The 24,207-nt window shown below is 45.4% G+C and overlaps 1 protein-coding gene across 1 annotated transcript in view; it reads left to right on the top strand.

Moving 5' to 3' along the window:
• Positions 1 to 24,207, top strand: part of gli2a (GLI family zinc finger 2a) — a 103,095-nt gene that overhangs the window by 58,489 nt on the left and 20,399 nt on the right. Inside the window, exons 3-5 of the mRNA XM_014173702.2 lie at positions 1,648 to 1,753; positions 12,340 to 12,545; positions 18,072 to 18,263. Coding sequence (XP_014029177.2) covers positions 1,648 to 1,753; positions 12,340 to 12,545; positions 18,072 to 18,263 — 504 coding nt within the window. The remainder of the gene's footprint in view (positions 1 to 1,647; positions 1,754 to 12,339; positions 12,546 to 18,071; positions 18,264 to 24,207) is intronic.

Below are 24,207 nucleotides of genomic sequence, written 5' to 3'. Positions count from 1 at the left end.
TCGTTTGCCTCAGTTTGTGCTCTGTTCGTGGGCTAAGCTTTGTAGTGTGGTGCCTGTCCATCAAAGTGACAGGGGGCTCTGCTGGGCTTTAGTGGCTTTAGTGATGACCCAGGAATGCTGACTCTTGCAGGTAGAACTTCCCCTTGAAATCACACACACACACCCTCATTGCCTGCTTTCACATCCCCCTATCTCCTTCATCACCCTATCCCACACAGGAGATAATGATCTGTGCCACCTAACCTCTGACCCCTGACCCCTATGGTCTCTACTCCCCAGGTCATCTCCGACTCACTGGAGCGCATGATGCTACACAAAGAATCTTAATACAGAGATCCCAGAGACCAACCAGCCAACCCAAGAGAGCCGGCCTGGCCGCTGCCTCTTTCTCCTTCTTCACTTTCTCCTCACTGCAATGCACACACACTAGCCTGGATTCAGTTATAAAAACATATGCTTTCACTTAATCCCATTTGTGGAGTAGAATCAGGGCAATTGTTGGGGTGGCATGTGCTGCTGAATATCCACGCTTTGATTTTATTCAGCATACATTCAAAAGGGGAGGATGTTAAAAGAGGAGAAACTGAACTGGTTACAACTTAGAAAGTATTCCTAAAGACAGTGAGAGAGGGAGCTAAAGAGGGTCTAAACAGGCTCAGACTCAGATGCATTCATCACACTAATTAATGAATGTCTGTTGTTTTTAACAAGACGTCCCCTGAGCTATGAACCTTTTTATGGCAGGAAATTGTTGATTTGTGCATTTTTCTAGTCTTTCACATAAACACACTCATCGTGAAATAACTGTGTGTTTCATCCCTTTTACACATAGAGCGCTATTAAGGGACACAGTACCCGGGGCGAACGATCCAGACCAGACTGATTGTAATTTAAGGTTTCAATTACTGGTATTATTGGAACTGTAAAAAGGTACAGTTACACCCCATGCTGTGGAAGTATAGAGCAGGAGTACATCATCCTTAGCTAGCTAGCTTGGTGAAAGGCCTGCTGCTTCTCTTTTTTGACTCATTCCAGCACAGAACAGCAAGTAAGTGCTCTCTCTCCTCTTACATGAACCACTACTAGTGTGTAGGGTAATAATGGTTTAGCTGCTGCTTGTAGCTGCTGCCTGTGAGGTGAGCATCTCCAGTATAGCAGGGAGGTTTTCATCTCAATGCTGTTGTTCCTTGTTTATGTCCAGACTGTAGCACTCCTTCACATGGGCACCTCTACACACACACACACACACACACACACACACACACACACACACACACACACACACACACACACACACACACACACACACACACACGCCAAGTTCAAAGGGCTGGATCGCAGAAGGTCTTTGTCATCTCTCATGTTTGAGATGTAGAAGGATTCCTCAGGACCACTCTTTATTTAGTCATTCTTCTTCATGTGTGATAGTGCCAATATTTGACACAAAACTGCTTAGCCAGCCCTCTAAAGTGGTTATGTTTGCTGCATTATAGCTTTTAGGTTTTTAACCTTTCAAATATTTCAGTGGAAAGTCTTTATTGAAGTGGATTTCTTCTCTCCCTGCTTGCCCTGTCTCCTCTCTCTCTCTCTCTCTCTCTCTCTCTCTCTCTCTCTCTCTCTCTCTCCCTCCTCTCTTTCTTCTTACAGGTCCTCACCATCTCTTCCCCACGTTTCACACACCGATCCCAATCGATATGCGTCACCACGAGGGGAGGTACCATTACGAGCCACACCCCCTCCACGCCATGCATGGGTAAGTAAGACTAATGTGCTCAGTAATTCATAAAGCAGTGGTTTGAATTTAAGTTCAGATTTGCACCAGTTGTGTTGCACAGGAGGGCAGAATGAGAGTATTTATGGCCAAGGCATCTAGCTCAGTGATCCCCAAACTTTTTATAGTCCCGTACCCCTTCATACATTCAACCTCCAGCTGCGTACCCCCTCTAGCACCAGGGTCAGCGCACTCTCAAATGTTTTTTTGTTTTGTTGTTGCCATCATTCTAAGCCTGCCACACACACACTATACGATACATTTATTAAACATAAGAATGTGTGAGTTTTTGTCACAACCCGGCTCGTGGGAAGTGACAAAGAGCTCTTATAGGACCAGGGCACAAATAATAATATAATAATAATCAATAACTTTGCTCTTTATTTAACCATCTTACATATAAAACCTTTTGTTCATTGAAAATGTTGACTAACTCACCACAGGTTAATGAGAAGGGTGTGCTTGAAAGGATGCACATAACTCTGCAATGTTGGGTTGTATTGGAGAGAGTCTCAGTCTTAAATCATTTTCCACACACAGGCTGTGCCTGTATTTAGTTTTCCTGCTAGTGAGGGCCGAGAATCCACTCTCACATAGGTACGTGGTTGCAAAGGGCATCAGTGTCTTAACAGCGTGATTTGCCAAGGCAGGATACTCTGAGCTCAGCCCAATCCAGAAATCAGGAAGTGGCTTCTGATTAATTTCAATTTTCACAGAACCGCTTGTTGCAATTTCGATGAGGCTCTCGTATTCAGATATCGGTAAGTGGACTGGAGGCAGGGCATGAAGGGATAACGAATCCAGTTGTTTGTGTCATCCGTTTCGGGAAAGTACCTGCGTAATTGCACACCCAACTCACTCAGGTACTTCGCTATATCACATTTAACATTGTCCGTAAGCTTGAGTTCATTTGCACCCAAAAAATCATACAATGATGGGAAGACCTGTGTGTTGTCCTTGTTAATGCAGACAGAGAAGAGCTCCAACTTCTTAATCATAACTTCAATTTTGTCCTGCACATTGAATATAGTTGCGGAGAGTCCCTGTAAACCTAGATTCAGATCATTCAGGTGAGAAAAAACATCACCCAGATAGGCCAGTCGTGTGAGAAACTCGTCATCATGCAAGCGGTCAGACAAGTGAAAATTATGGTCAGTAAAGAAAACTTTAAGCTCGTCTCTCAATTCCAAAAAACGTGTCAATACTTTGCCCCTTGATAACCAGCAAACTTCTGTATGTTGTAAAAGCATTACATGGTCGCTGCCCATATCATTGCATAGTTCAGAAAATACACTAGAGCTCAGGGGCCTTGCTTTAACAAAGTTAACCATTTTCACTGTAGTGTCCAAAACGTCTTTCAAGCGTCAGGCATTCCCTTGGCAGCAAGAGCCTCTCGGTGGATGTTGCAGTGTACCCATGTGGTGTCGGGAGCAACTGCTTGCACGTGCATTACCACTCCACTCGGTCATGGCTTTTGCGCCATCAGTACAGATACCAACATGAGCAGCAGCTAAATGGACTGTTTGAAAATGTGAAGAAAAAACTGTATTTGGCGTACCCCCGACGGCATTGCATACCCCAGTTTGGGAATACCTGATCTAGCTGAATTGTTGGGCACTGGCTTCTGTTTCAGTTTGTTAAACCTTATCTTTAATTAAATGAGAATCTACTTGAATGTTTTCTGGAGTGTGTCCTGTTCTTTACAAGAATGTGAATGAGCAGGTCAGTCATCACCCTGTAGTGATTTACCCTCGGTGGTCCCGCCATCTCTCCCTCCTTTCATCCGAGTCAGAGAGAGAGAAACCTTTCCAAACGGAGAGAGAGAAAGCCAGGTCCATATTAAAGACAGATGATACTGAGGGAGAGAATGCCAGGTACATATTAAAGACAGATGATACTGAGAGAGAGAGAAAGGAGAAAATAAAGAACCAGTCGGTTTAGCACCAATACAACAGAATGTTAACATTTCCGTTCGTATCTCCCTTCCTTTTGTTTCATGGTGTGGGACTTGGAAAGCTCTGTAGTCCCGCTGGCATGGTGCGCTGAAACGCTAGGGACCATTGCCAGAGAGACATCCTCAACACATTAGAGGAGATCCACAGAGAGGGATCTGTCAGACAGACAGGCAGACAGACAGACTGAGGCAGGCAGGCTATCAAGAAAGAAAGATAGACAGAACTTTGGCCAAATTGGGTTTATTTTTGTCATTCAGACTCCACCCAAACTGACACATTTCTTTCCAGTCCACACCTTTTAATTTGTTGTCCGTCCCAGAAAAGACCAAAAAAGTTTGGTCTGCTTAACATTGCAAGCTCTCCTCTCCTTTCTCCGCTTATCTTAAAAAAAACTAAGAGGTGGATGAAACAAATCAATAGGTTTGTGGGACTTCTATTTGCATTCCCAGATCTGATGGTGATGGTGATACATACTTTGTTCCTGCAGTGGAAAAGCTATTCATCACTAGACAAACCAGGGAGGAGGACGAGTGGAGTTGAAAACAGAGTCCTTACTCCGACTGCCATGATTAATGTGATTTGATCTTGACAGTGCTCCCCTAATTCATCAAGCCCCTGATCTAGCTGTCTGTTCCTCCGCCTGTGCCAAAATCACCCTAATTACATATACCTTGCTCTGCAAATTAAGTAGCGGTGTCATATGTCGGTGGTGTATGTCGCTTTGTTACCCGCACTGCAGTATGTCAGGGGTTCTGCTTCCTGTCTACCTGAACAAGACGGCTCCGCACTGAGACCCTTCATCACTGTTTGCTTGGAAAATAATGAGGGCATGGGTCATTTTGTCAGAGCTGTCATATTTACAGCTATCGGACTGTTCCTACTCTGGTAGAAGGGATGGATGCTGCCTTCATGCCTGGCTGGCAGCGCCTCAGAACAGAGCTAGCTATGGAACAGTTCCTTCTCTGTTTATAACTAGTTTCCATATACACTGAGTGAACAAAGCATTAGGAGCACCTTCCTAATATTGAGTTGCAACCCCATTTGCCCTCAGAACAGCCTAAATTCGTTGGGGCATGGACTCCACAAGGTGTCAAGAGTTCCACAGGGATGCTGGCCCATGTTGACTCAAGCTTCCCACAGTTGTGTCAAGTTGTCTGGATGTCCTTTGGGTGGCGGACCATTCTTGATACACACGGGAAACTGTTTAGCGTGAAATGTGCCTGTCACCTACTACCATACCCCTATCAAAGGTACTTAAATATTTTGTCTTGCCCATTCACCCTCTGAATGGCACACATACACAAACCAGGTCTCAAGGATTAAAAATCCTTCTTCAACCTGTCTCCTAGCCTTCATCTACACTGATTGAAGAGGATTTAACAAGTGACATCAATAAGGGATCATAGTTTTCACCTGGATTCACCTAGTCAGTCTATATCATGGAAAGAACAGGAGGAACAAGAACCAGAACCAGAGTTCCTAGGGAGGGATGCTGCATCAGTCAGTACCTGGCTAGATAGGTCTCTTGGTTACTCATGGATATGGCTAGATGCACCAAAGACATAAGAGTAAAATGCCTGGAGCATTTCGCTGGTCTGGACTGGGGGAATTTGGCGAAGTTCTTTGGAGAAAGATTGGGACATTTTGGGAAAGATGCATTCATCCCTCAACAGTACAGTACAGTGCTAGCTTGCTCTGAGACAGTGTAACAGTACAGAGCTTTGCTTTGAGACAGTGCTTATAATGTGCGGTGTAGGCCTAAAGTGTATTGTGGAAATGGGCATCCTCTGTGTGAACCCACAAGTCAATGAAGAGGGAAGCCAGCCTCTTCTCTCTGCCAACATGTTGGAGGGGGTAATTAGTATCCAAAATCCAGCCTTCCGTTCCCAGAACATAAACAGCAACACAACGAGAGGAAGCGGAAAACAGATCCCCACTCATTCCAGATCAGCAGGACCGCTATTTATTCTTTTTGGGAGTTGGATCCAAATTGCAGCATTGAACTGAACTGAATTCTGCCCCAAGGTTTAGTGAGGTGGAGCTGGAGAGCTGCGGCCTGCACCACCCCTGTACGTAAACACATGCGGTCCAGCTTACCAGGCAATCAGTCTAGGCTTGGAATGTGTTGATTAAATGGATTTACCAGATCAGCTATTTGTTTTTTTCTAGTTTAAAGTACAGTTCCCGAGCGTGCGTTAGAAGGGAAGCCGATCTTGAGCATGCTGATTGGTTAGCGTTGGAAGATTGGGTTGATCCTGAGCATGCTGATTGGATGTCAGTCCATTGACACTCAGTTTTTTAGGATGTTGGTTCTAGCTTTCACTCAGTACTAATGGGAGGATTTAAAAGAAAAGTTCCTGTGAATTATTGCGAGGAATGCATTCATGAAAGGACAGAAGCAGCTATCAATCAAATGGTTTGAAAATGTCAAGATTTATCTGGCAAATTTAGATAATTTGGTTTGAAGAACTGCAGAAGTCACCAAGTTGAATCAGAATAAAAGATAAGTGTGTCTTTGCATACTAGCTACTGTCCCCACTAGGTTTCTAGGTCATCCTCATTCCTTTGTCTGCTGTACAAAGAGTCCTCTTGTTAAAGAATAGTATATCTTCAAAGTTTGAGTCCAAATCCTCAGCATCCTGATGAAGAGTCCCAAAAACAACTAGGAGCTCACTGCAGCCCCATCCCCAGCCCCTGTGGGGTAACACAGCTTGCATCCCAAATGGCACCCGATCCCCTTTATAGTGAACTACTTTTGACCAGAGCCCTATGGGCCCTTGTCAAAAGTAGTGCACTATATAGGGAATAGGGTGCCATTTGACACACAGCCATAGTGATTTATCTCAATGGGAGTGGCTGCCCAGAAGTACAGACGAGAGTGTGTCACGTCGTAATTCATCTGCTGAGCCAGTAGGGAAAAACATGCCAGAGAGGCAAATACTAACTTGTTGGCGGTTCCAGACAGCCAGGCAAAGAAAGTAGAGAGAGAGATCCACTGAAACAGGATGCCTGAATTCACATAACCTTCAGTGTTGGGGAGGAGAGGTAAAGGCTGCTATTTGTCTGTCTGTCTGTCTGTCCAGAGAAAGGCTTCCTTAACTCCTTGTTCCACCACCCTGGAGTTGCAGTAAAGACTAAGGCCACTTAAAAAGAGGTGTTGAATACAGTAGGTACAGGTCCATTTACTGCCCTGCCCCACACCAAAAGGACCGCACAGAAACATCCCCCTCCCCTATCCTCTGTACTCCACATGCATACACACAGTTATGCACTTACTCATATGTTTTTGAAGCTCAAACAAGCAATCCCTTGTCCAAATGGACTTTTTCTCACACTAGGAATCCAACAATGGGATAGCAGAGAGTAGCTACATAAGCTGGTAATCATACAGTGAAGCAAACAACAATTACCTCAAGTGGAAATGTACAGTACTGTAGTTTGTGTGGCTTGTATTCACTCTCCACCTTCTACTCCTCCTACAATATACAGTGCATTCGGAAAGTATCCAGACCCCTTCACCTTTTCCCCATTTTGTTATGTTACATCCTTATTTTGAAATGGATGAAATAAAAAAAATGGACTCATCAATCTATGCACAATACCCCATAATGACAAAGCGAGAACTGTTTTTATTTTTTTTATTTTAGCAAATGTATTAAAAATAGAAACAGATACCTTATTTACATAAGTACTCAGACCCTTTGCTATGGGACTCGAAATTGAGCTCAGGTGCATCCTCTTTCCATTGATCATCCTTGAGATGTTTCTACAACTTGATTAGAGTCCACCTGTGGTAAATCCAATTGATTAGACATTATTTGGAAGGCACACACCTGTCTATATAAGGTCCCACAATTGACAGTGCATGTCAGAGCAAAAACCAAGCCATGAGGTCGAAGGAATTATCCATAGAGCTCAGAGATAGGATTATGTCGAGACACAGATCTGGGGAAGGGTACGAAAACATTTCTGCAGCATTGAAGGTCCCCAAGAACACAATGGCCTTCATTATTCTTAAATAGAATAAGTTTGGAACCAAGACTCTTCCTAGAGCTGGCCAAACTGAGCAATCGGGGGAGAAGGGCCTCGATCAGGGAGGTGACCAAGAACCCAAAGCTCCAGAGTTCCTCTGTGAAGATGGAAGAACCTTCCTGCAGCATTCCACAAATCAGACATTTATTATAGAGTGGAAAGACGGAAGCCACTCCTCAGTAAAATGCACATAACAGCCCGCTTGGAGTTTCTAAAAGGCACCTAAAGGACTCTCCGACCAGGAGAAACAAGATTCTCTGGTCTGATGAAACCAAGATTGAACTCTTTAGCCAGAATACCAATCGTCATGTCTGGAGGAAACTAGGCACTGCTCATCCCTTGGCCAATACCTTCCCTACGGTGAAGCATGGTTGTGGCAGCATCATGCTGTGAGGATGTTTTTCAGCAGCAGGGACTGAGAGACTAGTCAGGATCGAGGCAAAGATGAATGGAGCAAAGTACAGAGAGATCCTTGATGAAAATCTGCTCCAGAGTGCTCAGGACCTCAGACTGGAGCGAAGGTTCACCTTCCAACAAGACAATAACCCTAAGCACACAGCCAAGAAAACGCAGGAGTGGCTTCGAAACAAGTCTCTGAATGTCCTTGGGTGGCCCAGCCAGAGCCCGGAATTGAACCCGATCGAACATCTCTGGAGAGACCTGAAAATAGCGGTGCAGCGACGCTCCCCATCCAACCTGACAGAGCTTGAGAGGATCTGCAGAGAACAATGGGAGAAACTCCCCAAATACAGGTGTGCCAAGCTTGTAGCATCATACCCAAGAAGACTCACGGCTTTAATTGCTGCCAAAGATGTTTCAACAAAGTACTGAGTAAAGCGTCTGAATACTTATGTAAATGTGATATTTCAGTTGTTTGTTTTTATACATTTGTAACATTCCTAAAAACCTGTTTTTGCTTTGTCATTATGTGGTATTGTGTAGATTGATGAGGGGGGAAAAAACGATTTAATAAATTTTAGAATAAGGCTGTAACGTCAAAATATGGAAAAAGTGATTCTGAATGCTTTCTAAATGCACTGTGCATAGCTACAGACAAAGGTAAAGAGACGACTGTCTGTCTTCCACTCTCCCAATGACTTCATAATATAAATAATAATAATAAAATAAATTATTAATGCCATTTAGCAGATGCTTTTATCCAAAGCGACTTAAAGCCAATTTATGCTTGATCTGAAAATGTGGTCGGAGGCTCCGTATGGAGGGGGTGATGCAATTGAGAAGCCTCCGGAGGCATGCAGAGGCCAAACCGAGCTCCGTGCCAAATTGAGCTCCGTACTGCATCACCGTGCACCTCCCAAATTTTGTAACAATGTGGAGGGCTTCGTATAGCTGGTTGACAGTAGGTGGGGCCGGGAGGTCCTGTATAAACACAAATTCACTTTCTTGAAAACTTCCTTCGCAACAGCTCTGCAGTGCAACAGGAAGCGCATGAAGTATGAATGCCCTGAATTCTGCAGAGGCCGTATCGCAGTAAATGCTGTATGGCCACTGCAGACATCAGATTGACCATGCAGGGCCTTTCACAGTCATTCTTTCATACATGTTACGTCAGGCTGGTCCCGGAAATCAAACCCTCTATCCTGGCGTAACTGAGCTACAAAGGACCACTTCAGTTACATCAGTTTAGTCTGGTAGCCACCCATGGCGCTGTGTATGATGGAATTCTCTTTAAATTACAGGTTCTAATGTAGAGACTGCTCTCCCAGGGTCGTTTGTTCAGGGTTGTTGAACTACATACTCCGTCTGTGACTAAGACCTGTCTGTGGAGAAACAGTTCAAGTAACATCTTGTCAGAAAGAGGGCGGATCGACAAGACTTCAATAATAGTAGCTGTCAGAGAGGTCCCTATTTGTTGTCTCCTGACAGGCCAAGGTAGTACATTTTCACCTCATTATCAAAGACTCAAACACGCACGTGTGTGATTAATGGTGTTTTTTAACATGTTCTGTGTCATACCGTGACAGACAAATAAGGTTTCGATGATGATTATGTGTGAAAACTGCAATGTGTTACTGCGGTATTTTGAAGCTCAAAGAACCCCATCGAAAAATACATTCAGAAATGCTTCACCATTGAAACAAAGGAATTCAAGGGATTTAAGAAAGGTATATGTGTCAATTGTATGTCATTTCTCCAGTTGAGCTCTGATCAAATACATCATTCAAGTCTGGGAGGTAGGGCACGACCAATTCATTTTGCACCAGTCAGGTTAGTTGTTGTTCATCATTTTTGCACTTCAAGCTTGTTTAGATTCCATCTAGGAGGGGGCTCCCATAAGAGAGAGCATTCACAGCCTCCACAAACTAGCCAATTTCAATTTCACAGTTTCAATTAAGTTTATTGACTTATATTCCAAATACTTGAAAGGAGTCCAATACCACTGTATATATAAACACAACATTGGCCTCTTATCTGGCTTTAAATGTTTATTAAGAAATGGCACATTTGAAAATGTTCACTTGTGTACTCTGTGTTGATTCTCTGTGGCTGAGGTCGGGACCACAGGTGAGTCAGTCAACGTCCAAAATTGTACCATATTCCCTATTTAGTGCAATACTTTTGACCAGGGTCCATAGGGCTTTGGTCAAAAGTAGTGCACTATATAAGGAATAGGGTGCCATTTGAGATCGCAGCCTCAGCCGGCTCTAAAGGCTCTTTGGGGTCGTCACACCTCAGATCCCACCGCTGCCTCCAAATGACACTCCCCCCACAGCGCAGCGATAACCGGGAACACTGTGGCTAAACATGAAGGACGGTGACCAACCAGCACGGTCCGTAGTAAATTACTCAGACAGATAAGAGCACTCTGGTGCCAGTTTTACGGAACTCGGCGCGTCAGTGAAGCTGAACGCTAATCTGTGGAACTTGCACAGGCCTCTAGACCCGCGTCGTGTGGAAGCTCCAAGGGGAGGGAATCAGCTTGTGTTTTTGTGTATGGAGCGTCTGTTTCTTCTCAGCTCCCCCAGAACAGAACAGAGACCTCTTTATGGGCCGTCCATTGGAGGGGTTGACGGCAGAAAGTTGGCCATCAGACAAGGCTGGTTGTCTGTAGGCGTTTACTGGAAACGGAGGGAGCAGCAAGAACTGGGTTGGGTTGGGTTGGGTGCAGGTTGGCTCCCATACAGAGAGGGGTATAAATGAGAGACTGAGGTGAACCCAGGCCTTGCCAAGAACGCTAACATCTCAGACCCACCTTTCAGACCCACAACCAGCCTCTGCCAGCTTCTCATCCCTATGGATTTCAGTGAGAGATCAGTATAACCAAATCCACAGATTTTACGGCAAGAAGCCATATCAGTATTTCAACTATTTTCTTTACCTCATGTACTCCTGGCACATATCAGCATTTACTACGGAAATGTGTGTTGTAAGTCTAAGTTCCAAGTAGTATCTAATATGAATTCTTATCATTATAACTAATAGATGTTAAAACATCTTTGTGTATACTAACTTATATCAGCTTCAAATACTTTTTTCTTCAAAGCAAGAGCATTTTAGTTGTTTTTGTGTGTTGCCTGCCTGCAACTCATCAGTTGAACAGACTGAAGTCTGGTACGCTGAGCCCCCAACTCCACCGTCCCCACAACCCCCCCCCCACCCCCCCTCCCCATCCCACTCTCCCCTATCCACCCCCATGTCCCGCCCCACTTCATCAACCCTCTCCTCCCCCCTCCCCAATGGACAGCATACTGTGAGTCATTACAGTGGTAATTTGGAGACTAATGAAGTGTGAGGACGTGGTACTGGCCTGCTTCCTTTAAAAACGCCTCCTGACACATCTACTCCTTGGTTAAGAGAAGCAGCCTGTAGTATAGGAGAAGCCTGTAGTATAGGAGAAGCCTGTAGGCCTCTATAGCAGCAGACAGAGAGTGGAGAGGTGAGGACGTGGTACTGGCCTGCTTTGTTTAAATCCTGTTTCCAGGTGCTGCACTGCCTGGCTCACCACACACAGAGGTTTCAATTAGACCCAACAACCATATTAACACAAGGAGTAGCATGCCCCTTCAAAGAACAAGCTTTGCCAAAAACAGTTAAAAGAACTGTGCCAGCGGCCAGCAGACAGCCGGCACGGTATTCAGTGTTCTATTCTGGCTTCAGGGAGTAGCTATCAAGAGTTACAGCAGCCTCCTGGCTGTTTCTACAAGCAGACCTGCTAGTTACCTGCCAACAGATGACACATTTATATCCCACTGACTGTGACCTGTGGGCTATATTATCAATGAGTCAACTTTAGTCACAGTATCTTGTTCTATTAATCTGGTAGCTTGAAGGTGGCCGACAAGACGCCTCAGTTTTTTACAGTTTACATCCGGATGGATGTGCTGACTCGTAACAGGGCTAAGTACTAATACGAGAGACACATTGGCTGTGCCCACCCAAACAGTAGGCTTTTTCATAGGAGTGTAGTCTGAGACCCTCAGTCTCAACTTGCTCAATGCACAAAAATCCTGTTGTACAAAACACTGTTTTGCATTAATCTTTCAAGGTATTCATGCTTGTGCATGGTTGTCTCTTTCACTCGATTTCTGTTACTAACTCATTTTCCCTCTCTCTTTCCAGACATCATGGCCTAGCAGGCAGCCCGGTCATCTCAGACGGCATCTCTCTGATCCGTCTGTCCCCCCACGCAGCAGGGACGGGGGATTCCCCCTTCAGCCCACCTCACTCCTACGTCCACCCCCAGATGGAGCACTACCTCCGTTCCATGCACAGCAGCCCCACCCTCTCCATGATCTCTGCTGCCCGCGGACTCAGCCCTGCAGAAGGTGAGACACACATACAAACTACTGGAAATTATAGGGGAGCTTACTGTAACAGAGCATTAAAAGAAATACAAAATATGAAAAAGTGCATCATATTTTCTACGCCCATATCTGTCAGATTGTACATGATATATATATATACAAATGCTAAGAATAAGACAGAAATATAGTTTGAAAGTTGTTATGTAAGGGTGTGTGTTGATAGATTTACAGACATTCGGTTCAGTTTTAAGGAGGTGAGATGAGAGGATCAGGCTGTGTTTAAGGGAAATAACACTTAATGGATAGTTCTCGCTATAAACACAGAGAGAGAATGTCTGGAACACATCTCCCAAAGCACACCTGGGTATATGTTGTTATGTTGTTTATACACACCATACTGTGAAAATTTGTCTAACACCTAATACACTCTGCTACATTAAAACTTTCTCCTTTCATCCTCTCACGTAATGGGATGTGTATGGTTTATACAACGGGTGGGTCTAATCCTTGACGCTCATTGGTTAAAACCGCATTCCAATCGGTGTCTATTCCACAAGTTACCACCGGCTAAAGCTATGACGTTGAAATGCCTATTTACTCTGTTCCATCTCACTGCGCAATCCACTAGCCAGACAATTTATGAACTTGATCTCCACTGTAAAAAGCATCTAGACATTATCTCCCATTTCTTTTAGACTAGCAATTGGTTTTCAATTGTGGTAAAACTTGCTGTCTTTCCCTTTGATATTTGCAACATTGTTTCAGTATTGAAATTCAATCTCCAGCTGTCCCATAGTAATGAACGTGTTGGGAGTCAGAATGAGACAGACAGACAGGCAGGCAGCTTTTCTCAGCCAGTCGAAATCATGAATCAGCATCATTTTTATGGATATTTACAAAGAAATGTACATTTAAAAACCGGTTAAAACGAAACGAAGTAAAAACAGGTCAAACGAAACGAAGTGCAGCTAGTTTACAGTCTTTCCAACTTCAGTTTGAAGTGATTGTGTTAGCTGTGTTGCTGGCTAGCTCCTCTGAACAACAATGTCCTGACGAGAGAGCACATTATCAATGCCAGGTGAAATAGTGTATCATTAGCTCATTATTATTGATGTATCCAAATAAATATCACTAAAAACAGCTTAAACAAACGCAAATGCAGCTACTTTGTTGTTATTCTGGCTGTGCTGTTTGACGTGACTGTAAATTATCCGTAGTTGGCTAGCTAGCAAGCAAGGGATAAGAACGTTGCCGGCCAGTATAGCAATAGAGCATTTAGAACAAACGTCAGGGTTGCGTCCATAGATGCAGAACAAAAAGACTCAACGACTGGGTCACGTCACCGGCAACCAAACCGATAGAACAAACGACCAGCCGGCTTGGGTAGCATCCCTAGATTTGTGTCGGGACTATATTTTGTGGAAGGATGAAATAATATGAATACATTTAGGTAAAGTTTTTAATGAAAATACATACAGTTGAAGTCGGAAGTTTACATACACTTAGGTTGGAGTCATTAAAACTAGTTTTTCAACCACTCCACACATTTCTTGTTAACAAACTATAGTTTTGGCAAGTCGGTTAGGACATCTACTGTGTGCATGACACAAGTAATTATTCCAACAATTGTTTGCAGACAGATTATTTCACTTATGATTCACTGTATCACAATTCTAGTGGGTCAGAAGTTTACATACACTAAGTTGACTGTGCCTTGAAACAGCTTGGAAAATTCCAGAAAATGATGTCACGGCTTTAGAAGCTTCTGATAGGCTAATTGACATAATTTGAGTCAATTGGAGGTGTACCTGTGGATGTAGTTCAAGGCCTACCTTCAAACTCAGTGCCTCTTTGCTTGACATCATGGGAAAATCAAAAGAAATCAGCCAAGACCTCAGAAAATAAATTGTAGACCTCCACAAGTCTGGTTCATCCTTGGGACAATTTTCAAACACCTGAAGGTACCACGTTCATCTGTACAAACAATAGTATGCAAGTATAAACACCATGGGACCACACAGCCGTCATACCGCTCAGGAAGGAGACGTGTTCTGTCTCCTAGAGATGAACGTACTTTGGTGCGAAAAGTGCAAATCAATCCCAGAACAACAGCAAAGGACCTTGTGAATATGCTGGAGGAAACGGGTACAAAGTATCTATATCCACAGTAAAACGAGACCGATATTAACATAACCTGAAACGCCACTCAGCAAGGAAGAAGCCACTGCTCCAAAACCGACTTAAAAAAGCAAGACAACAGTTTGCAACTGCACATGGGGACAAAGATCGTACTTTTTGGAGAAATGTCCTCTGGTCTGATGAAACAAAAATAGAATTGTTTGGCAATAATGACCATTGTTATGTTTGGAGGAAAAAGGGGGATGCTTGCAAGCCGAAGAACACCATCCCAACTGTGAAGCACGGGGGTGGCAGCATCATTTTTTTTTTACATTTACATTTTTTGTCATTTAGCAGACGCTCCTATCCAGAGCGACTTACAGTAGTGAATGCATACATTTCATTTCATGCATTTATTTATTTATATATATATTTTTTTTTGTACTGTCCCCCCGTGGGAATCGAACCCACAACCCTGGCGTTGCACACACCATGCTGGCGTTGCAAACACCATGCTCTACCAACTGAGCCACCATGCTCTACCATGTTGCAGGGGTGCTTTGCTGCTATCAAATACTAATTGAGTGTATGTAAACTTCTGACCTACTGGGAATGTGATGAAAGAAATAAAAGCTTAAATAAATCATTCTCTCAACTATTATTCTGACATTTCACATTCTTAAAATAAAGTGATGATCCTAACTGACCTAAGACAGGGAAATTTTACTTGGATTAAATGTCAGGAATTGTGAAAAACTGAGTTTAAATGTATTTGGCTAAGGTGTATGTAAACTTCCAACTTAAACTGTAAATCATTAAATGTTGGTTACCCGTTGTATAAAAGTGATAATGCCCGGGCATTATCACTTAAGTGTACACTGTGTGTGTGTGTGTTTGTATGCGTGAGCGTGCATGAATGTGTGAGTGCTTCCGTGAGTGTAAGAGAGCTAGAGAGAGAAAGAAAGAGTGTATGTGTACACATGCACATGCTAGAATGTGTGTATACGTTTTTGAACAAATGTTTGGGTATCGGAAACCATGGAAATTAGCAAAGACTAACAAAGCACATTTCCCTCTCCAATATGGAGCTCATATGATGACAGGCCTGTCCTCACGACCCTGTTACAACAACAGGTTGAAGAGAGTAGAGAGAGCTGCCTGAGAGGCTACAAAGGCTGAGATAGAGCTGTCTTAGAGGCCCAAAGATAAATCACTGAGTGTACTCCCCTGTTGACTTTAATGGCTCTGTGGCTTTGAGAAGAAGCAATGCGGAAGAGATTCTGTCACTGATAAAGTGGCAGCAGTGGCAAAGAAGTATGTCATAAAATGGATGGCATTAAGCTTGAGTGAACATAAATAAAGTTGTGTAAGCGTGGAGCCTATCAGAGAATACTGTAGATAATTCTAGAGATAGAATACCTGTAAAGTAGTTGTAGACAACTTGTTTTGAGTGAGTTTTAGTAACCTCATGCCTAGACACTACTGTTAATTGTCCCAGAGATTATTATTTTTCTTATGTTGTTGTAGAGCTATAGAATCAGTCCATTTTATCAGCATATCAACTTGGTTACATCAAGAAAAGGACAGATCTTCCAATTATAGGAAACATCCACACCCTTTATAGTCAGTGTTGTCAATGTCTACTATATGTCTGATACAGCAGTGTAGGGTCACCCCAAACCATGTAAATGAGATAGAGCCTCCTTGCTCTGCCTTCTGTCTGTTGAATTCCCTGGCTTTATGAGCTGGTTTCACCGGGTCGACTACTGGTTTTATCCTCTACCCTCCACTACCATGCTCCTGTCCTTATGTCTGTCCTATGCACTACCCTGCACCATCCTCAGTCTGTCTGTCCAGTCCACGACCCTCCACCATCCTCAGTCTGTCTGTCCAGTCCACGACCCTCCACCATCCTCAGTCTGTCTGTCCAGTCCGCTACCCTCCACCATCCTCAGTCTGTCTGTCCAGTCCACGACCCTCCACCATCCTCAGTCTGTCTGTCCAGTCCACGACCCTCCACCATCCTCAGTCTGTCTGTCTGTCCAGTCCACGACCCTCCATCATCCTCAGTCTGTCTGTCCAGTCCACACAAAGCAGCTACTGGAAGTGGTTATGTGATCCGGCAGGCGAGGAGAAACTAAAGCTTCTCTGTGGGCCTCCTAGCCAGCACAAACAGACGCCTGTTCTTTTTTGACCGCAGCCAGCCCTAATTAGTCCTGATAGGACCATTTTGGTGTGGCCCATGGTTTAGGCCACCCCTCCTTCCCCTCTCTTTCTCTTCTCCCCAGTTTATCTAACTAACAGTAGTGACATTAGGTCAGGGGTGGTTGGAGTAAAACATATATACTTTAAAATGACTAAAACCAAATGGAAACTGTGTAGAAATGATAATAGACCTACATTCATACATTTTCTTGACTGTGTCCATCTCGCTAATAATCACCCAAATGAAAGCTAGACATTCAGGGAGCATCGGAAATTGTAAAAACTATGGATAGAGGACTATTTTTTGCTAATTTTTACGGTGAGGAAATATAGCACATTTTCAGTGCAGCCCTCCGGACCTCTTTGATGACTGAATGCGGACCCCCGGGGTAAAATTGGTTTGACACCCCTGCATTAGGCCCTTTAAGGGAGTTAAACCTCCACCCTTCCATCCCTCCTTTCTTCCACTCCTCTTTCTCTATCTGTAGAGAGGTTAGCCCCTGATATATCCGCAGGGGCAAATGGAGAGCAGGAAACAGGGGGAGGAGGCCACAGTTATGGCTATAGGCCTCAGTGGCTCGCTGCAAAAGGAAAGAAAACAAATCTACATCTCACTCTTACAGCTTGTGACACTTTTAAATGTGGGTTTACAGGGTGCAGGTGTTAACACGTTCTACATCAATATTTCCGAAATGCTCAAGGGTTTCCCTTCTCTACCACTATGGATGCCATTTTGTGTGTGTGTGTGTGCGTGTGCGTGTGTGTGTGTGTGTGTGTGTGTGTGTGTGTGTGTGTGTGTGCGTGCGTGCGTGCGTGCGCGTGCATGTAATCTGTCTCAATGAATTTATGTGCGAGACAAGAGAAGAGCAGGAATGTTCTATTCCCTTCTTCTTTCTCTTCTTCGTTTACTCCCCGGGGTCATTCACACACCCCAGCAAATCTCAAAGACTTCACCTATCTTTTAGCAAAAGCTTTTTGCCCTCCAGGCATCTTCTGTAGCATAGATCTTCAAACCTGTGAAGCAACGCACCATGTCTGTTCCTCTCTGTCTCTCCGTCTGTCAATTCTACTACTCACTCTTTTGGTCTGTGTCTGTCTCTGCGTCCTCTCATTTCGAACCCCCCCCTGTCTGTTCCTGTGTCAGTCTTCCCTGTTCCCATGTCAGTTATTCATTAGTTCACCTGTGTCTCACATCTCACCCCTCTCTCCATCTCTGTCCGACAGTGACCCATGAGCACCTGAAGGAACATGGTCTGTTCAGCCTGCCCCCTCCACCTCCAGGTGCCAACCCTACAGATTACTACCACCTCATGGCCAGTGGCAGGAGCACTTACGGAGACCTCATCATGCAGACCGGGGCGGCCGCAGCAGCAGCAGCCGCAGCAGCACACCTGCCCGACTACAGCCCTGTGGACGGTGAGTGACCCTGAAATCCTGAAACACACCTTCCTGGGGTGTACCCCAAATGACACCCGATTCCCTAGATCAGGGGTTGGCAACCCTGGTCCTGGAGTGCAACAGCCACTGCACTGCAGGATTCTTTCCCAACCAGACACCACACCTGATTCTACCAATCACCTCACTCAACTTAATTGGCTAAATTCATCACCTGGTCTAAAGCAAAACATGAAGTGCCTGTGGGTTTCCTACCCGTGAACTACCTTAGGCCTGACGCAGCCCAGGTCACACTGACTATCATATGTGGGACTTTCCCACCTCACTGCTAGCTGTGATCAACTTCCTAATATTGAGTTGCACAACCCCCTAATATTGAGTTGCACAGTTCTTGACACAAATGGGTGCACCTGGCACCTACTACCATACCCAGTTTAAAGGCACTTAAATCTGAATGGCACACATCCACAATCCATGTCTCTATTGTCTCAAGGCTTAAAAATCCTTCTCTAACCAGTTTTTTTCCCCTTCATCTACACTGATTGAAGTGGATTTACCTGGTCAATAAGGGATCACAGCTTTCACCTGGTCAGTTTGTCATGGAAAGAGCAAGTGTTCTTAATGTTTTGTATACTCAGTGTACATTGTGAAGTGTCCTTATGCCACACTACTAAATACTAAGAGCCTCATCACCCTTTGTGCTTACCTCCAGGTATGTGGTGATGTGCTTTTCATAGATGCCCTTTCTTCTTCTTGTGGCTTTCTGTGTGTAAGACTTCCCCACATCAAAGCAAGAGGAGCATTCCTGGACTTATAAAAACTCTTAGTCGTAGCAGGGGGTGTCTATAAACACAGAAAGGCCCACCACTGTTCTCCCAACACAGGCCTCTAATTTACACAGCTAGTCGCATAGTGTTTCAGGTGTGTTACTCTGTTATGAGTAACATCCTACAAATCCACAGTGGTAACCTTAAAAGGGCAACCATGTTGAGAGAGGGAGAGGAAAAGAGAGAGAGAGAGAGAGGAAGAAAGAGGAGAGAATGAGATGGAGAGAGAGAGAGAGTGAGTGTGTGAGAGATGAGACAGAGATGAGAGACATAGAAAAAGCGAGAGAGAGAGATGTTTGGCATTGGATGTACTATATTTCAGGCAGCAGCGGATGCCAGGGCTTCTGAATCTGTCTCTTCTCTGTTTCTCAGTCAGTGTTATGGCAGGTATACTGTAAATCTGTGGTCCCTGCTCTGCTCTTGCAATCTAACGGCAGGGATAGAGGATAGTGGCAGGCAGGGGAGATTTAGTGACAGTCTGACAGAACAGACGTGGTGAACAACCCTGCTTTTCACAGGAGAGGTCAGACATATGGTCAGGGACCATAGCCTTGCAGACAGTCCCAGGCCTATGAACAGAGTGATAAGTAAGGCCTAATATTGCTGCTAAGACCTGGAGATTATATCAACTCAGGAACCTTCCAGTTAGCTGTATGAATGGGGAATACAGTGCTACAGAGTGGAAAGCTAGCCTTTCGATGCCTTTCGATCGTCAAACGCATACATTCTCTGCCTGCCTGGCACAGACTCCCGGTTTGGTATCTATATCACTTTTATCCGGTCTCAAACCACCCAAGGGAAAAGAGCGAGAACGAGCCATCTACCATCTAACGGTGTTTGCACCTCCTGTCACGCACTCCGTCCACCCTGCGTGACGCTAAAGCACCAATCCTCATGTGCATGCTAGGAAAACGCTACCGCCATGATCCCTGCCAACGCAGGATCCACCTTGAAATGAACCGTTTAAATTACCCCTCAATCACTAAATCAAACATGAAGAGAGGGAGGAGGAGGGGAGGGCATGCAGATTTGGGCATAGAGGTTGTTGTCTTCCTCCTTCACTACTCCGTCCCTCCATTCCTCCATCCATCCTGCCACTCCTCTCTCCCGGCGTGACCGCCACTGCTGCTGGCTTCCCACAGTTGTTTGGGGAGGCTGTTTGCTCAAACACCCACAGACACCGACTCACACAGCACAGAACTGGGCCTTCTCCTCGCCTTCCCGCACCCCCCTCACCTCCACACCTCCCCCTGGCAGGTTTATTTGGTGTTCTCTACTTCTCAAACCTGGCTGGGTTTGATGTGGTCAGCGTCCTGGGCACACTCTGGCTTGAAGCTCTCCGTTAGTGCGGTTAGCGAGGCTAGCAGCTCCACAGACACACACAGGCTCTGTATTGACCTAGCCAGCCAGCTAATGGCTCAGCGTCTCAGCATACGGCCTGGCTGAATAAAGAGCCTCATTTAACGGCAGAGAGGGCGATACATATGCATCGAGACCGCTACATTTGTTTTGGAAGCCTAGCGCTGATAAAATAAAATAAATTCATATGCATATTTAAAAATCAATTTATGCTCTAATAAATTCATTGGACCTACCACAAGAGCTGAGTCCTCAGTGAACCCAAAGTTATAGTATGGCTGGTTATTTTCCCTTCCCAATTATTCCTATTAGTACTGCAAACATGAGAGAGTGGACTTAAAAAATGGTGATCGTTAATAAAAGGGAGAAATGTGTTAATGGAAAATTCTGCAGACTAGCCCTAGTGCCGGGTGTACAGTAAAGTTTTAAGACAGTCAGGTGTTCTCATAGTTCCATAGGGCTAAATGTATGGATTTACTGTAAGTTTTACCACTGCCATTAAGCAGAGCTATAACCTGGGTCTTTTCTCAAGAACATAGCTAAATGACACTAAACATGGCACGCTGATGCTGTCCAGTTTCCCAGAACTAGCTGCTCAGGACAGACCATGTATCCCTGTGCCCATGCGTGGTACTGTATACAGTAGGTTGACAATTGTATACCGTAATAATCTGATCATTAATCTGACTGTGTGCAAACCCATTCTCAGTTTTGGATCCCTTTGTTGAGGCCTTATGCTCCGCAGAACGTGAAGGGGAGTAGGTAGCTAAGTAGTAATGCTTTCTCTAAGAACACATTATGGGCCCTGGTCAAAATTACTGCACTATACAGTATTGGGAATAGAGTGCCATTTGGGACGCACCCCAGTAGCTCTCTGCTCCTCTCCTCCGCCCACTGTGTGACTGATTGAGGAATGGGTGCCATGTAGGCTACATGCAGTCTGCTCCGACAGGCCTACAAAACAAACACTGACAGATCCTCCTGCCGTCCATCAGTTGGTTGGTTATCGTGGGCCGTGCTGAAATGCCAAGTGTGCCTCCGTGCCAGTGGCGTGCTCTGACGCGTTCATCCACTAAAACAACATAGACCAATTTCCCCCGCTAATAGCAGACACAAATGTTTCCACCAGACCAGGCAGAGGCCAGTTGGGCCTTGTTCCCTAAAGCCCTTAGTAAATCTATTGCGTGTGGCGTGTGATGTTATGAGTGGTCTCACCCAGAGATCTCAGATAGATCGATGGATAGATGGAACAAATCGGTCTGGAAAAGAATCTGTACAGCCCTCCTCTGAATTGTTTAATACCGATGTGGCCCTCAAGACAAAAGGATTAGCCACCCCTGCTCTAGCTGGATCAGCATTTTCACCCTTTTCAGTGTAAACTTAAATACTGTAAATCCTACAGATTACACTTCATCATGTCTTAATAGTAAGCTCACTGAGGAACGCGCCAAACAAGGCTGAACAAGGGGGGAGGGTTGTAGAGCACTAACAGCATAGGACCCTGCTGCCGGGAAAAGAAACTCAAAGGTCCCATGACAATAGCTGCTGCCAAAGTAAATGTCTGCCATGCAGTCAGAGGAAAAAGAGATCTTAGTGTTTGGGGAGGAGGAGGGAGGGAGGGACGGAGAATGAGGGGGGTCTTGTCCAGTCCCTGCGGACTACATACACAAACACTTACTGTATGAACACACATGAGCCCCCGGCAGAAGTGTGCACATACACAAAAACACACAGCTGGCTTTAGCAGGACACTGGGGGCTCATAGGGGAATCATCGCAGTGAGCTCCCTCTAATAAAATGTGCAGTGATGGTATTAGCGAGATTTACCAGGAAAAATAAACATTCCTCCCCACTCGGAGGAGAGCAGAGGGGATCGGGGGTGGCTGGACTTGGCTGGGGCTCTTGGCTGGCTGGTACCCAGGCTGCGGTGTTGTTTAGGGGGGAGAATGGGCCTCGCGCTGGGCCTCTCTCCCTTGCCTCGGAGGACCAACGCCTGACCCTGCATGCTTTACCTCAGTCTGGGGTCATCTGAAAGAGAGAGAGCTAGAGCAGTGGTGGTAGTGGATCCACTGTACAGCAACCCTACTAGAGAGAGAGACCGAGTGATAGAGAGACCAGAGAGAGAGACCGAGTGATAGAGAGACCAGAGAGAGGAGAGAGACCAGAGAGAGAGACCAGAGAGAGAGACCAGAGAGAGAGACCAGAGAGAGAGACCAGAGAGAGAGACAGACAGACATAGCCAGAGAGCAGCGGACGTAGTGAATCAACACTCCTAACTAAATGACCCAACAAAGCCAGGCCCTCCACAGGGCTCCACTGGCTCTCCTGATGGGAAAACAGAGCCCAGATAAAGAGACCCTACATCCCATTGTAATATCATTCTCTCAGGCTAACTACTAACTACAGGCCTCTAAAGCCTGTTGCACTGAACAAAGGGAGACTACCTTTGTGTGCTGTGTGTGGAACCTGTGCCAACTCTCATTCGGGGGGCTTTGGTTTGGGGGCTGTACTGGGAGGGACGGGGGGGGGGTAAAGGATTAAGGATTACTACCCTTCAATTACAGTATTCAGATTTTCCACAAAGCCATTTCCATCAAAACAGCAAGGCAGATGCTTAAAATAATCGCTCAGCCCCCTTTTATTTTTTTTTGTTAATGTGCACTCAAGTGCCTGTAATTATGAACCTATATATCAGTCCAGATCCCCCAATTATAGCCAACCCTCCCTGTGCTCCACTCTGCTCCCACAGAGACAGAGTCCCAGACCTAGAGAACAGGACATATCCCTCGGGCCAGCGCCACGCCACCTCCCTGCTGCCAGAACCTGGCATACCCCTAAATTAGAGCCCGACCATCGATAAAGCACTCTATCACTGTGTGTGTTGCCTGAGTGACCTCAGGCAGCGCATACACAACAATGACCTCACAGGGGTGCTTATATTTGTCCTGTTACGCACGTGTTTTTCTGCATATACCAACTCCCCCTGAGACACCCGCAGGGAGTGGGGTCACAGCCAGGGTCACCATTATACAGCGCCCCTGAAACAATTAGGGTTAAGTGCCTTGCTCAAGGGCACAGTGATATATTGTTCACCTTGTCGGCTCCAGTATTCAAACCAGCAACCTTTCGGTTACTGGCCCAACGCTCTAACCTCAAGGCTACCTGCCGCCCTAATAAATTGCGGCTGTCTTCAGGCGCTGTCTCTCTAACATGGGGGGCCAGTGGGGGAGTGTATCCTTGGTGTGCCAGGTCCAGGCTAGAAGAGCAAACACTGCGCTCTCATGCACACACTGTTGACTAACACATTAACTAGGGACTCCTGAGTGGATAGAAAAAGTTGTAGTGAATTGATTAGGGAGAACCTACAGTTTTTCTGGGGATGGGTACGGATGGGGACTTTGGGGTTTGAGGTATGAAAGGGGTTGAGACAATGTCTGAGGGTTGGGGTGTGGGATGGTGGGTTTAGGGGGTTATTACTACAGTATGTCTGGGGATATAGGGGTGGGTTTTGGGGGGGTGAATCAGTCTTTTGTGAAGGGGTTGAGACCATGTCTGGGGCTAGGGATATGGTGGGTTTTGGGGGTTGGGGTATGAGGTATGAGGCTGTCTTTTGGGAAGGGTGCCCAGGGGGTGAGGCAGGCACCAGTTTCGCCAGGCTGTGAGCAGTACCTCGCTTAGTTTCCTGCTTTATAAAGTGGCACATTATTAAGCAAATCGCCCCTGAGGTTCAGTTCTGTTCTGTGGTGAGCAGAGATGAATAAGACCGCTGCACCACACAC

Source organism: Salmo salar, chromosome ssa25, assembly GCF_905237065.1.
Source record: "Salmo salar chromosome ssa25, Ssal_v3.1, whole genome shotgun sequence".
In the NCBI taxonomy this organism is placed as follows: domain Eukaryota; kingdom Metazoa; phylum Chordata; class Actinopteri; order Salmoniformes; family Salmonidae; genus Salmo; species Salmo salar.
The sequence above is the reverse complement of the archived record's forward strand: the minus strand, read 5'-3'. Positions and strand labels throughout refer to the sequence as shown.